The 13,446-nt window shown below is 46.7% G+C and overlaps 1 protein-coding gene across 2 annotated transcripts in view; it reads left to right on the forward strand.

The window, feature by feature from the left end:
* The first annotated feature begins 1,056 nt into the window (after positions 1 to 1,056).
* AK4 (adenylate kinase 4) overlaps positions 1,057 to 13,446 on the forward strand; it is a 65,322-nt gene continuing 52,932 nt past the window's right edge. Inside the window, exon 1 of one of the 2 annotated variants that reach the window (XM_055306058.1) lies at positions 1,057 to 1,585. In XM_055306058.1, the coding sequence (XP_055162033.1) occupies positions 1,441 to 1,585 (145 nt within the window). In that variant the 5' untranslated portion in view covers positions 1,057 to 1,440. Of the gene's footprint in view, positions 1,586 to 1,831; positions 2,070 to 13,446 lie in introns of those variants that run through there. The other variant, XM_055306059.1, reaches the window with a different exon arrangement.

Consider the following 13,446-nt stretch of genomic DNA (forward strand, 5'->3'; position numbering starts at 1 on the left):
AGCTGAAGATTTTTTAACCTAAAGGGACGATTTTTATCAGAGGCTTGGAAATAACAGTAATTGATTTGCACTATAGCAATGTTTCTGGCAATGCACTGCACTGAGAATGGACTAGAGACTTACGGGGTGGCCGTTATCACACTAGTCCAAGCGGGAAATGAAGGCTGCCTGTGTGTGTGTGTGTGGGGGGGGGGTGGGGGGGTAAGGGATAGGAACAGATTTAAGAAAATATGGAGTGGGACGGGAAGGGAAGGGAAGGGAGGAGAGCACCCTTTGGAGTCGGTGAATTAACTGTAGTGTCAACATCCTGGTCCCCGAGGTCCTGAAATCAGTTGGCTCTAAGAACCTGAGCACAGACAGTGATCATCGTCTCCTTCCTTTTTTCCCCAAGGAGCTTGGGCTTCGGAAGTGAGGGTTCCAAACTCCGGCTGGACTGTATATTGCAGTGGGGCCAGATCCCACCTCTCTGGCTCCGGGCTACATGCCAAGCGCCTAACACAGTGTCTGGAGCCTGGTAGGCGCTCAAGAGACATCTGTTGAACGAGCGGCGATGCGCCAAGCCTCCTTTCCTCATCTGTGGATCCTCTATCTGGAACGGTCGTTGCATAAGGAAATCGCGGAGCTCGAACGCACAGCGGGCGCTCAACAAGTTGTATTTTTCGTCCCCGTTGACAGTAGACGGGGTGCCCAGGCGACGGCCAGAGAAGGGGCGCGGGGGGGGGGCTGGGCCGCGCGGCGGGCAGGGGAGGGGGCGCCTCGCGCGGAGCGGGTCTCGGCGGCTTACGTAAGGCGCTGGTCCCGCGCGGCCGGCTGGGGCTCCGAGTGGGGGCGGGCGGAGGCGGCGCCGCCCAGCGGGATCCGGGCTGGGGAGGCGCCGGACGCGGGCTGCTCGCGGCGGGGGGCGAGCCGGTCCTCGCTCGGCGGAGGTGGCGCTGCGCGGCCCGCGCGGCGGGGGCGGGGGCGGGAGGGGCGGGGGGCGCGGACTCCGCGCTGCCCACGTGCGAGGGCTCGGCCCCTAGGCCGCCGGCTGCGGCGGGGAGCGGCGCGGGGATGCCAGGCCGCCCGGCCCCTGCCTCGAGCGCCGCGCGCGGAGCCCAAGAGGAAGGCACCGGGGTGGGCCCGGCCGGGCGGCCCTCGGAGCTGCCGGGGTCGACCCCTCCGGGGGCGGGGCCTCGGGACTCGCTGAAGCGCGGCGTGGGGGCGAGGAGGGCGGGGATGGGTAGCGTGGCGCCTTTCTCCGCCTTCGAGCCGGCCCCGGCGCGGGGCTGAAGGGAGGGGTTGGCTCAGAAGTCGCTCCTTCCCCCAGCAGGGGCGCCCGGCGAGTCCCCGCGCGAGCGGAGAGTGGCGGCGGCGGCGGCGGCAAAGTTCCCGGGGCTTCTCGCAGGCTGCTGTCCGGGCTGCCTGGTCGGCCCCCCCCCCCCCCCCCGCCTGGCCGAGGCAATGGCTTCCAAACTCCTGCGCGCGGTCATCCTCGGGCCGCCCGGCTCGGGCAAGGGCACCGTGTGCCAGAGGATCGCTCAGAGCTTTGGCCTCCAGCATCTCTCCAGCGGCCACTTCCTGCGGGAGAACATCCGAGCCAACACCGGTGAGGGGTGCGGGGTGCAGGGGTGCGGGGCGCGGGGCGCGGGGGCGAGCCCTAGCGGGATGGGGCGGGCCGGGTGGCCTCGGTGCCCGGGCGCCCTTCCCCCGCCCGCGTGCGGTCGTGCAGGCTCCTACGTGCCTGCGAGCATGCAAACGGTGGCCCGCGGCCGTGCGGCTTAACCGCGCCCCCGGAGGAGGCCGGGGCTCTCCCGGAGGCGGCTGGGGGGTGCTCGCGGCCCCTCCCGTCCTGGGGGAAAGCCGGTAGCCACCCAGTGGAGGGTAGCCGAAAACCCCGAGCTTTCCGCTCTCCGCCCACACGTCCCCGCGCCCCCGGGGCGCCCCCCGCGCGTCGCCCACCTGTGGGAGTCGGGTCCCGCCGCGCGCCGGGGAACCTGTGGCGCCGCGGGGCGCCCTCCGCACCGCCCGGGGCCTCCGCGCCGAGCCCCGCTGGCTGCGAAAGGCCTGTCTGTCCGCGGCCGCCTTCTAAGGTAAACCCTCCCCAGCAGCCCTCCCTCCCTCCCAGGCCCGGGCCTGGCCGTTAGGAGACCACGTAGCGGGAGACTCGGTCCGATAACTACACGTCAGTCCCGCTCCCCCTGGAAATGGCTTCTTGAGAATGCCTCCCTTGGCTGGCGTGGTCGGTGTGGGGTGTCCGGGGGGGCCCCTCACCCCTCTCCTGCCACCGCGCGTCCGCCCCAGCTGCTGATGACTTGGCACGGAAAGGCTCGAGGTGGCCTTTGCGCTGCTGGTACGGAACCCTCCTGGGATGCACATGCTCACAGTTGGCAACTGCTTTATGAAAACTTGTTGGTTGCAGGCGGCGTGCTCTACCTTCGCTCCCGGCCTCAGCGGCGTCCGTGGTGGTTACTGCCCATCTGTGGGCTAATTATCCAGAGAGCCTCATCACACAAGTACAGATCAGTTTGAAGAGGTGGGGCGGAGGATGGTGCTGGAAAACAGCCTCAAAGCGAGGAATTAAGAAATAACTCAAAGGCAGAGTTTTATTCATTATCTCTTCAGTTATTGCAAAAGCCAGATTTTATTTTGATTCGCAAAAAGGCCCGGCCTCCCATCCCCCCCCCCCCCCATCCCCAGAGTTCTCTGTACCAGGTTGCACACCCTGGCTTTCTTAACCGCTGTTGGGTGTAGTTTAACTTTAACGCTGCATTTAAATGCATTTTATTCTTTTTGTTTTGGAATGCAGTTTGGAGGAAGAGCGGTGGGAGAGGAGGGAAGGCTGGCTCTCAGCCGGAGGGGTTTGTGATTGGCTCCTGGCTTCTCAGCGCAGGGAGCCAGAGGCTGGGTGAGGGGAGGAAACTGGGCAGTGGCTTCGAGCCAATTTCTTAGCATTCTCTACTATACCTGACTTGGGGACTGCTTTACTTCTGGGGTGAAGGACTTCACCCTGTCCATCCCAGACTGGGTTAGGGGCCCTTCCATTTTTTAAAGAGAATGTGAAGGGAAGTGGCTTACTTCTGAACTTTCTTAGAGGTGTAGAAAACTTTCCAGTTGCTGTTTTCCCTTATTCTTAATTTTTTTTTTTCATTTTAATTTTCCTTGGATTTTGGGTTTTAGTTTCTGTTCTCTTTCACATGCCTTCGTGTTCTCCCAGAATTTCTCCCTGCAGTAAGATGCGGTTGTGAAATGTTTAGATTTTCTTTTTCTCTTGGGAACCTAGCAGTTTTTGCATAAGCCAATTTAAAAGCTTGATCAGCGAAAGACAAGGAAAGCGGAGGGCAGCAATTTGTTTTCAAAGTGGCTTGTTTCTGGTGGACTTGGAGGGTGTTCTTAGATGATTTTTCTTGCAGAAGGTTCTAAGAGTCTTACAGGTTCATTGCTTGGTAAATAAAACATTCCACAGTATGTATTTTTCTGTTACCTGCTGTTTGCCTTTAACTAATTTTCTGGTAGAGAAACACAACCGCCCCTCTCTATGTACCTATATATTAAAGTTGCAAGTTTGAAGGAGATGATGAAACACAATAAAACCCCAGGAAATAGAAGGTTGATGGCAATTTGAGTTGGAAAGTACCTCAAGCCATCTGCTCCAGCCTTGATTCCAGCATGCTCCTGTCCACATGGCCTTCCTGCAGCCATTGCCTGCTGAAAAGCTGCTCATCCAGGGAAGGGCTACTTACTCACTGCTTCTAGGAAGTTCACCCTCACTGGCCCTGGCGTAGCTCACATAGCTTGTTGGTTCTGTTGCTGCTATCACATACAGTTAATAATGCGGGACAGCAAATGTCTGTCTGATTCATCCAGTAGATATTTACTGAGCACCTGCTGTATGTCAGACTGTTCAAGGTACTGGGGGCTGTAGCGATATTCAAGATAACCATGTGCCCCTTGTTGTCTCTCCTGCCTTCACCGTGGTCCAGTTCCCACTGAAGAGACTTCAAGGTCAGGAATATGGATGGCAAAGTACTTAATGCATAAAAAGAGTTCAGCAAGTCTGTGTTGAAGGCGTCAGTCACAAATTCTGTCTTCTATCCAGAAGACAGCTGCCAGCAGTTGAGTCCATTCTGTGTAATTAGCTTTGATTTAAAGTAAAAGTCTGCATTTACTGTGGACCTGAGACTAGCCTCCTGATAGCTGTCACCCGTTGGCCTTGAGCAGTGCAGACTGAGACTTAATCACTTTATTTGAAAACCCACATCCAAATCGTTGGTTCTCTTTGGTTTTCCTTAGTACATTGCATGAGTAAATAGAAGGGAGAGTTCTCATAGATTGCCAGGAGGTGGGTCCTACACTCTGTCATAAGGAATATGAACTTTTCCGTGCGTGTGCACGCACACATATGTATAAGCTTATGCACACACACGCATGGGTGGCACTTAAGTGAGTCCTGTTAGAACTGTTTTTATCTTTTGTTGAGTGATGGTGACTGAAACCTCCCTCTGAAAGGATGTGAGAATCCTGCTTTAAGGGTTGGACAGATAGTGGCATTAAAAAAAAAAAATCACATTTTTCTGTACTGGATCTACTATCTCAACCACAGGAAAATTGGCAGATTTCCATTTGGAAGCATCCTGGACTTGTTTGGGAGAAATGATGTTCAAGAACAAACTTGTTTTTGCTCTTAATTAATACTAACTGCAGCTCTTGTGGGGTTTGCAGATGGGACCAGCATTTCAAATTAGACTATGGCCTGAGCCTCTTTTCTCTGAAAAGATGACCTAGTTCAGAGGGCTCAGTTGTTTTTTGTTTTTTGTGTTTGTATTCATTAAGTATAAATGTATGTCTTATCTTATGTAAGAGTGAAAACTTCTGAGCATTGGAGAATAGAGAGGTTGTATTTGAGAGACTTGATAGAGTTGAACAAGGTATCTAAAACAACTATTTAACCTTTGTGTAGATCATAGAGTGTCTTGGCTTATTACAGGATTTCTACAGTATGCTGTGTTCTCTCTCTCCCCTCTCCCCCCCCACCCCCAGCTTGGTAAGACTTGGGGTATAGCCCTGGTCAAGGGTGTCTCACCAGGTTGGATTATTTCTCCATTCCACAGATCCACTCTACAACGTCTTATTTTTTTCTGGTTTCTTTGAGGGTTTTCATGGGTATTGAAAGAGAAATATTTGTGATTTGAACAGGGTGTCCCCTGACACTATGTCTTTGGCCACATGCACAGCTGAATCTGAGCATTCTTCCAGTGTGGTCATTTTATTTTTTTTTAAGATTTTGTTTATATATATGAGAGAAGACAGATAGTGAGAGAGAGCATAAGCAGGGAAGAGGGAGAAGTAGGCTCTCTGCTGAGCAGAGCCTCCCCCCCCCCATCATGACCGGAGCTAAGGCAGATGCTTAGCTGATTGAGCCACACTGGTGCCCCCAGTTTTTGAAAGGAGCTTTTTCTAGCCTGGATTGGAGTCCTGTCTTGTACACAATTTGGAAAATAAGAAATGAATATTATCCTAAGGGCACTTGAAAGCTATTACAAGGTTTTAAATAGGATACTGACATGAATGGATTTACTTTCTAAAAGTTAACCTTTGGGATGTGGTGTGAATTGACTCCAGTTAAGCAAGAGCAGTGCCAGTAAAACCAGTATAGATGAGGAGAGTGGACCATGGCTTGGGTTAGGCAGTAGTGGTGAAGGCAGAAAGAAACGAAGGGCTTTAGGATGCATATGAAGGCCAAGCCAACTGGACAGAATGAATGAGTTGGTTGTGAGGGGTGATGGAGAGAAAGCAGCTCACAGTCAGTCCTAGGATTTTGGCCTGAGCATCTTGGATGAATGTGGCTTAGGGTTGAACAGGAATATGCCTAACCAATCCGGTATGAAATATTTGGGTTACTTGCAGCTTTGTAATGCTCTTATAAATGTCACTGTATGTAAATCATTGAGCAAATATACTTTCCTTGGCATAGGTTACTAGAAATAAAATGACTGGACCAGAGTAGTTTTTTTTTTTTTTTTTTTTTTAGTTTTTAAACTATAGAGGAAGGGAATTTTTTTTTTTTAAAGATTTTATTTATTTATTTATTTATGAGAGACCCAGAGAGAGAGAAAGGCAGAGACACAGGCAGAAGCAGGCTCCATGCAGGGAGCCCAACGTGGGACTCCATCCCAGGACTCCAGGATCACACCCTGGGCTGAAGGCAAGCACCAAACCACTAAGCTGCCCAGGCATCCCAGGAAGGGAATTTTTTTTTTTTAAAAGATTTTATTTATTTATTCATGATAGTCACACAGAGAGAGACAGAGACACAGGCAGAGGGAGAAGCAGGCTCCATGCACCGGGAGCCCGACGTGGGACTCGATCCCAGGTCTCCAGGATCGCGCCCTGGGCCAAAGGCAGGCGCCAAACCGCTGCGCCACCCAGGGATCCCCTTTTTTTTTTTTTTTTTTTTTTAAAGATTTTATTTATTTATTCATGATAGTCACACAGAGAGAGACAGAGACACAGGCAGAGGGAGACCAGGAAGGGAATTTTTTTAAACCTAGCTTACAAATATCCAGTCAAGGTCTTCTATAAATGTAGGTAATAGATTCTAATTTATTCATGTACTTTTTTGCTTACTAAATATTTAAGTATAGACATAGATATGCATAAATTGATACATATGTATTTAAACTCTCTCCTTGTTTTTCTGATTATAAAGATAGTATGTATACTTTTCAAAAGTTTAGAAAACCAAGAAAAATAAATAAGACAACCACTTGTAATCCCACTAACTGGAAAGAAAAAATACCGTTAATACCTTTATATACAGTATATCCTTCTAGACTGATTTTCAAGACCATACTATGTATGGTGTACCTGGGTGGCTCAGTCGGTTAAGTGCCTGACTCTTGATTTGGCTCAGGTCATGATCTCAGGATTGTGAGATCGAGCCCTGCTTTGGACTCTGCATTGGGAGTGAAGCCTACTTAAGACTCTCTCTTCCTGGGCACCTGGGTGGCTCAGTCGGTTAAGCATCTGCCTTTGGCTGTGGTCATGATCCCAGGGTCATGGGATTGAGCGAGCCACGAGTTGGGCTCCCTGGTCAGCAGGGAGCCTGCTCCATGCACACACACACACACACACACACACACACACACACACACATACCCATCATGCTCTCTTTTGCTCTCTCTTTCTGAAATAAATAAATTCCATTTAATAAAAAAAAAAAAAGATTCTCTTTACCTCTCCGTCTCTCCTCCTCCCTCTCAAAAAAAAAAAAAAAAAAAGCCCACTGTATATTTCTGTTTTGAAAACTGCTTGCTTTACTTTCACAATATATTATGTAACATTTTCCAGGGCTGTTAGTCTGGTCTTTAATGTGAGCTTAATGTACCTGTGCTAGTTCAATTTAATTTTTATCCTATTTTTGATTTTCAAGAAGGTAATACATGCAAATGATATATTTTTTAAAAAATTTATTCGAGAGAGAGTATGGACACGCAAGTGCGGAGGAGTAGAGGGAGAGGGAGAGAATCTTCAAGCAGAGTCCCCGCAGAATGTTGAGCCCAATGCAGGGACTGGATCCCAGTACTCTGAGATCATACCTGAGCCGAAATAGAGTTGGATGCTTAACTGACTGAGGTGCCCTGAGGGTAGAATTTTCAAATTAATACACTAGGCATGGTGTGGAAAGTCTCTTCCCCTCTTTGACACATGGTTCCCCAGTTACTTTCTACAGGGATACCTACTAGTTAACTTTTCTTTGATGTTCATCCAGAGAATTTCCATACATATATATAGTATATATAGACATAGCAGTAGCCTCTTTTTTAAAAAAGTACAAATTTAGGGGTGCTTGGGTGGCTCAGTGGTTGAGTGTCTGCTTTTGGCTCACTCAGCCACTCACTCATGACCTCAGGATCAGGTTGTGATCCTGGGGTCCTAGGATTGAGTCCGGCATTGGGCTCCCTGCAAGGAGCCTGCTTCTTTATGTCTCTCGTGAATAAATAAATAAAATCTTAAAAAAAAAAGGATTTATTTCTTTATGTATTTTGAGAGGAGGAGTATGCATGCACCCCTGGACACAGGAAGCACGGGGGAGGGGCAGAAGGCAGAGGGAGAGAATCTCCAGCAAACTCCTCGCTGAGTGAGAATCCCAGGTGGCGCTCAATCTCACAACCCTGAGATCATGACCTGAGCTGAAACCTAGAGTCAGTTGCTCAACTGATTTGAGCCACTCAGGCACTTCAAAAGCTGGATTCTTTTTTTTTTTTTTTAATTAATTAATTAATTTATTTATTTACGATAGTCTTACAGAGAGAGAGAGAGGCAGAGACACAGGCAGAGGGAGAAGCAGGCTCCATGCACCGGGAGCCTGACGTGGGATTCGATCCCGGGTCTCCAGGATCGCGCCCTGGGCCAAAGGCAGGCGCCAAACCGCTGCGCCACCCAGGGATCCCAAAAGCTGGATTCTTATATCTGCTTCTTAATTCAGTTTTGTGTACTATGTTATTTTGGCTTCACATAGATGTGTAGTTAAAGAAGGAGGGAACTCATAGATCCCTGCAAAGGTATTCATGGACCTTTGGGATCCTTGGACCACACTTGGAGAACTGCTGATTTAACTAGTCTTCTGTTGTTGGAATTTAGGTTACTCACAGTGTTTTTGGTATACAAGCATGCTTCCCTGAAAGTCTAGTAAATAGGTCTTTCAACAAATGTCAGTGCCGAGTAGTGTTGGCTTGTGGGATACAAAGAAGTGAGACAAGGTCTGTTTTCTGCAGAAGCTTCTGAATTTATAGGTAGATGAGGATACCTCATCTACCTATAAAGGATAAAGTAATGGAGGCCGAGCTGTGTGCATGTGTAGGTCCCATAGCACATAGAGAAATGTGGCTGACCCAGCATTGAGAAGGTGGTGGGATTAGGCAAGGCTTTCTAGAGATGATTGCTGAGCTGAATTTTGACAGATAAGTGCAGCTACCAGGTGAAGAGATGTGATGGTCGTTGCCACCACATAACTGAACTCTTTTTAGAGCTTGTTTGTGGTCCACAAGAGATTATTGTTTTTTGTGCCTTGATCACATCTTGTATGTTATCGTTTAGTCTTTATTCACCTCTTATTAGACTGTCAATGGAAAGGATTATTATACTTGCTCCATATTACCTTTTCCAGCTTTTATTATGTGGGCTTACTTTAAGATACACATACATAGCCACATCGTAATTTATGAAGCTTTTGAACTTTTGTTTCAAACTTCCTAGAACTCAAGTGACAGCACCTGGTCATGAAACTAGTAAGTTAGGTACCAGATTATTAGCTACAAATCCACCCATTATAGAGGACATATCGAATTGCCTAGTTCCTTTAAAGTCTACCAAGTGAGTCCTTAAATGGTATTACATTAGGCTAGTGTGCTTTTTAGCACTCTGTGTAACCCAAGTTGTAAGAAGATTCAAGGACTTGGAAATTGTTTTACTTAGTGTGCTTTTACAATGGATCAGATAGTTCGACCATGTATTGTCTTTTAGCAAACTGGATTGTTTTTTAAAGCTCAAGCAGGGGACGCCTGGGTGGCTCAGTGGTTGAGTCCCACATCAGGCTCCCTGCTCTGTGGGGAGTTTGCTTCTCCCTCTGCCTATGTCTCTGCCTCTCTCTCTCTCTCTCTCTCTGTGTGTCTCTCATGAATAAATAAAATCTTAAAAAAAAAAAAAGCTCAAGCAGGTAGTAGAGGCTTTAAATTAGTGCTTCCCCCAGCCCCCTCACTTTAATGTTTAGTTCTCAAGTTGGCCTTTAAGACATGGTACAGAAGGTCTCATTTTTACAGTTTCATGAAGTGCAATTAGATGACTGATGTTATAGTTTAACAGTCTCATGTCCCAAGTTCCAAGAGTTCTTGTACTAGTTATAAACGACAGGCCTGGCAGCAAGCATCCCTTATTTAACCAGAGAGGCTGATAGTATTGAAATAATGCAAAGTCACTCCTGCTCATCACATTCCCAAGAGGCTAGAAATCAATTATTTTCTGTTTTTCAGCACTTTCTTCTTGGCCAGCAGCCTGTGACTTTGTGACTTGGTCATCGTAACTAACACTTGCAGTGGGTCAAGCATGTGCTAGGCCCTGCACTGGCTGATGTATGTGTATTACCCTCTAGTTTACATACAGATCTGCAGAGCAGTTGTTACTCCATCCTTTCACAAATGAAGAAGTGGCCTCGGAGAGGTTGCATTACTTGCCTTAGGTCAAAATAGCTAGTTAGAGAAACTAGTATTCAAATTTGGAACTCCATAGGTAGGAGTCCTGCTACCATGCAGGTGCTCTGGGACCCATTGATAATCCCCTTCCTGTTTTACAAACAGCACGCTGGAGTGGTGGATTGCAGCTCTGCTGTCCACAAATACACTGAGATTTGGCAGGTTCTTTAAGGGTAGGCTAGAGGTATGTGGTTTGCTGTTGCTCTGTTCCTAAAACACTTTTATTTAAAATCTAAATAAGGAAACACTGACTTCCTCTTTCCCCCGAAAAGACCAAAAAGGCTAAAATAGAAATTTGACGCAATTGTGAGGAGGTAGAAATTGCCTTTCATTGTAATGATAAGACTTCTGGAATAATACCTGAACCTGCTGTTAGTCATTTGGCAGATGTTTCTATGCCTGCGTTAGGTTTGAGGAGGCGTCGGAGAGGTACCCTTGAGGCACCCTTGAGGCTACCGACTTGGGTTCAAGTTCTAGGTTTCACATTATGTTCCCATGAGTCATGGTGGGATGTGTGTGTGGGTGAAGTGTTGAGATCTTGGACAAGGTAGGGAGGGCGTTGTTCAGGTGCATCTTTCTCCTGGAATGCCTTTCACAATTTTCTTAATCTATTTTCAATCTCATCACTTCCATGAAGATTTTCCACAGCTCTTGCAGCTATACATAATTTTCTTCCCTGAAATTTCTCTTATAACCATCTGTACCCCTAATATGGCATTCATTATAGGCTCCCTGTTGGGTGATCTATTTTGTAACTAGTCTCTCAGCACCTAAATGGCAAATTCCTTCATGCCCACATGTTCAACAAATGTTTTGATAGTCCATTATGGCAGGAGGGGAAATGTGCTATAGACAAGGGAAAAATAATCAAAGTAACCTTGTATACATCTTATGCCTTACGCCTTATATCCTATATAAGTAGTACCAAAAAATATGATTAGTGCCAGTGACTGGGAAGAAGACCACTTTAGCCTGTGAAGTCGGAGGAGGCCTCTGGGGAGTTGATGTTTAAGCTGAGCCTCTAGTGAAGGTAGGAGCCAGGTATGTGAGGAAGGCAAGTGGAGAGACCCTCATGTAGGCGTGAGCTTTTCTCAGGGAGGAAAGGAGGCTGGTGTTTCTGGAACACTGTGAGGAGGAGACATACTAGAAGGGAGGCTGCAAAAGGTAGCATAGGGCCTTGAGTTTGGACTAATAGGGCAACTGGATTAGAAGTGATTGGGGTTTTGTTATTGTTATTAATTTTATGTATAACAGCTCTACTGAGAGATAACTTGTATACCAGAACATTTATCCTTATAAACCAGTGGTTTTTAGTATACTTAGAGAATCCTGAAACCATCACATCAGCACTGTCTAATTTGAGAACATTTTCATTACCCGAGAAAGAAACCCATTTTCCTCTCCCTCCAGTCCCTGGTAGTCACTAATTTGCTTTCTCTTTGTATGGATTTGCCTTCTCTGGATATTTCATGTAAATAGACTCATATAAGATGTGACTTTGTATCTGGCTTCTTTCACTAAGCATGTTGTTTTGAGGTTCAGCTGTGTTCAAGTATGTAGTTATGTATCAGTACTTCATTCCGTTTTATCACCAGATAATATCCTATTGTATGGATATACCATGTTTCGTTTCTTCACTCATTAGTTAACGGACACATTAGTTGCTACGGACATTATTTTTACAAGTCCTTGTATGCAAGATGTTTTCATCTCAGGTATGTAGCAGTGGAGTTGCTGAATCATATGGTAACATCTTGAGGAACTGCCAGCTGTTTTCCAAAGCAGCTCAACCATTTTATTCCCACCGACAATGAATGAGGGTTCCAATGTTTTTATATTCTTGCCAGTACTTGTTATTTATTTATTTATTTTTGAAGATTTTATTTACTTATCCACAAGAGACACAGAGACAGAGGCAGAGACATAGGCAGAGGGAGAAGCAGGCTCCATGCAGGGAGCCCAATGCGGGACTCGATGCGGGACTCGATTCTGGGACCTCAGGCTCACGCCCTGAGCTGAAGGCGACCCTTAACTGCTGAGCCACCCAGGCATCCCATCCAACACTTGTTATAGTATGCCTTTGATTTTTACCACTCTGGTGGATGTGAAGTTGTATCTCTGTGATTTTGATTTACATTTCCCTGAGGACTAATGATATTGAACATCTTTTCAGGAGCTATTGACCATTTATAGATCTTCTTTGGAGAACTCTGTTCAGATCTTTTGCCCATTTTCAGATGGGCTCATTTGTTCTTTCATTGGTTGAGTTCTTTATATGTTCTGGGTTCTTGATACAGTTCCCTTAATTAGATATATGATTTGCAGATATTTTCTTCCATTCTCTGGGCTGTCTTTTTTACTGTTCTCGATGCTGTCTTTAGAAGCACACAGTTTTTAAATTTGATGAAGTCAAATTCTGGGTTTTTTGTTTGTTGTTATTGTTTCCTTTGTTGCTTAGGGTTTTTGGTGTCATTGCCTAATCCAAAGTAAAGTCCTTGTTTTTAGATATGGGACTGACAGTCCAGGTCACATTTACATAGATCACTCAGGCTATTTGGAAACTGGGTTGGAAGGTTCTAGAGTGAAAGTAGGGAGGACAGTTCAATTTTTTTTTTTAAAGATTTTATTTATTCATGAGAGACAGAGAGAGAAAGTGGGGCAGAGACACAGGCAGAGGGAGAAGCAGGCCCCATGCAGGGAGTCCGATGTGGGACTTGATCCTGGGGCTCCAGGATCATGCCCTGGGCCAAAGGCAGGCGCACCCAGGATTCCCCAGTTTGAATGTTTTAACATCAGTAAGTACTTTATATTCTAATAGCATCCTGTTAATAGGAATAAGAAGTGCTCTCCACTTTTAAAGAATTGATAAGATAAAACATACACCCAATTAATTGTTTTATAAGGTAGGTTATACTGAGTGATAGTGATTTTTTTTTTTTTGGAACATTGAAGTTATTTGTATAAACTTACTGAGTTCTTTTTGTATTTCCAAAGTCTAACATACAGTTAGTGCTTAAAAGTTTGATTCACTGACTTGTTCATCCAAAAGTTGTGGGAGAGATGGCATTAGAACTGAGCCTTGAGGGAAGGATGGGTAACATACTGGCAGGTAAAAGTGAGAGTAAGGTGTTTCTATTGGAGGGATCATAACTGAGAGGAGGTGATTAAGGGTATTTTGATTGAAACATAGAGGCGGAAAAATTACATAGGCATGGAAATT

Source organism: Nyctereutes procyonoides, unplaced genomic scaffold (assembly GCF_905146905.1).
Source record: "Nyctereutes procyonoides isolate TBG_1078 unplaced genomic scaffold, NYPRO_anot_genome, whole genome shotgun sequence".
Classification (NCBI taxonomy): Eukaryota; Metazoa; Chordata; class Mammalia; order Carnivora; family Canidae; genus Nyctereutes; species Nyctereutes procyonoides.